Source organism: Rhagoletis zephyria, unplaced genomic scaffold (genome assembly GCF_001687245.7).
Source record: "Rhagoletis zephyria isolate East Lansing unplaced genomic scaffold, Rhagoletis_zephyria_1.1 Rzeph_scaffold_22168, whole genome shotgun sequence".
NCBI classification, from domain to species: Eukaryota; Metazoa; Arthropoda; class Insecta; order Diptera; family Tephritidae; genus Rhagoletis; species Rhagoletis zephyria.
This window is the reverse complement of record NW_016179226.1, coordinates 6,020-7,398: the sequence shown is the minus strand read 5'-3', so window position 1 is coordinate 7,398 and position 1,379 is coordinate 6,020. Positions and strand designations below refer to the sequence as shown.

The 1,379-nt window shown below is 28.6% G+C and overlaps 1 protein-coding gene across 1 annotated transcript in view; it reads left to right on the top strand.

Moving 5' to 3' along the window:
- Positions 1–749: 749 nt before the first annotated feature.
- Positions 750–1,379, top strand: part of LOC108381329 (kelch-like protein 3) — a gene marked incomplete at its 5' end in the record, with an annotated part of 4,185 nt that continues 3,555 nt past the window's right edge. Inside the window, one exon of the mRNA XM_017637749.1 lies at positions 750–787. Within this exon, the coding sequence (XP_017493238.1) occupies positions 750–787 (38 nt within the window). The remainder of the gene's footprint in view (positions 788–1,379) is intronic.

Genomic DNA, 1,379 nt, shown 5'->3' with positions numbered 1-1,379 from the left:
GAATATAGATATTCGATATCATATTAAAGGAATTTCTTGATTAAATTTTGTATATATGTTTTTAACATTATAATCAGCTACAAAAAGAACTAAATTTGACAGTCACTTCTAACTTGTTGAATATGCCTTAGTTTTTAAGTTACAGCAGAGAATGGTACATATTCCCTTAAACTCGGAAAATTTATGACTGTAAGTATTTTTATTACATGAGTTTTGAAATTTCAAAACAAGTTTGGAGGTTTTTCCCAAATGTAGGGAATACCACTAATTATTTAACAAAAAAACTTACTCACTAATAAATATAAAACGACCCTAACACTTTTGGATTATTAATTAGCTATTAAAAAACCTAACTTATGTACTTTAGTTGCCTAACTAACATAATAGTTTATACTGTTTTTAGTTTACATTTATCTACATTTACATTGACTTCTGACATTTCGAAAGAATTTGAGTTAATGCTTTTCTATAGTTTTAAGTAACTACATATGCCTACTGGAAGTGTCTTATTAAAATAAATCATTCTATGTGCGCTTCAACACAAAAACTCATTCTACAACTACTTTTAAGTTTTTGGTGAAAATCAAACATTTTTTACTTCTCATTAAACGCGCCATTTGAATAAATGCTTGAAATGCATATGAATCGAAAGAGTAGAATAAATCCAAACGCCATCATTACTTTTTAAGTATAGTTTACTTGACCAATAAACTTTTATAACTAATACTTTGAATACGTTTTATTTAAAGGCGCTGTTTGTACATTGTCGTCGTCATTATCCAAGCAGGTAAGTACAAGCAAAGCACTGAACGAATGTAGTATTTTTATTATAACAAGTCACCTTTTTGACAATCAAAAAACCCTCAGTGATTTTGGTAACGATGACAATGATAAACGTAAAGACTTGAAACCGAAATAAATTAAACTCAAGTCTAATAACACTGTGGAACAAATTCAGGTTAGCAAAAGTTAGGTCAATTCTGAGAGTGAGGGGTGAAAATAGAGGCTAAATTAGAAGACCCGTATCGCGGCGTTTGTTTATGTTAGTTCGAATTTTTTTTTAATCGTCCTTCGAACTTTGCAGTCAAATGCCGATTTTCAGTATATTGTTTATATGGTTTTTTGGCTATAACTCGTCGACTAATTGATATTTTTTCAATCTGTTAAAGCCAAATTATTGCTAGAGACCTGTGCAACAATTCAAATTAAAAAAAAATTTATTTAGAAAATTTTTGTAGTGCTTATGAAGCAAAATGTTGGAATTTTTTTTCATGCTTTTTGTACATATTTTCCACAAAACTAAGTCTTTTTTGCTTTCTGTTTGATCTATAATATGCTTCTCAGTTTCTTCAATAAATTTCATTTGAAAAGAAAACAAT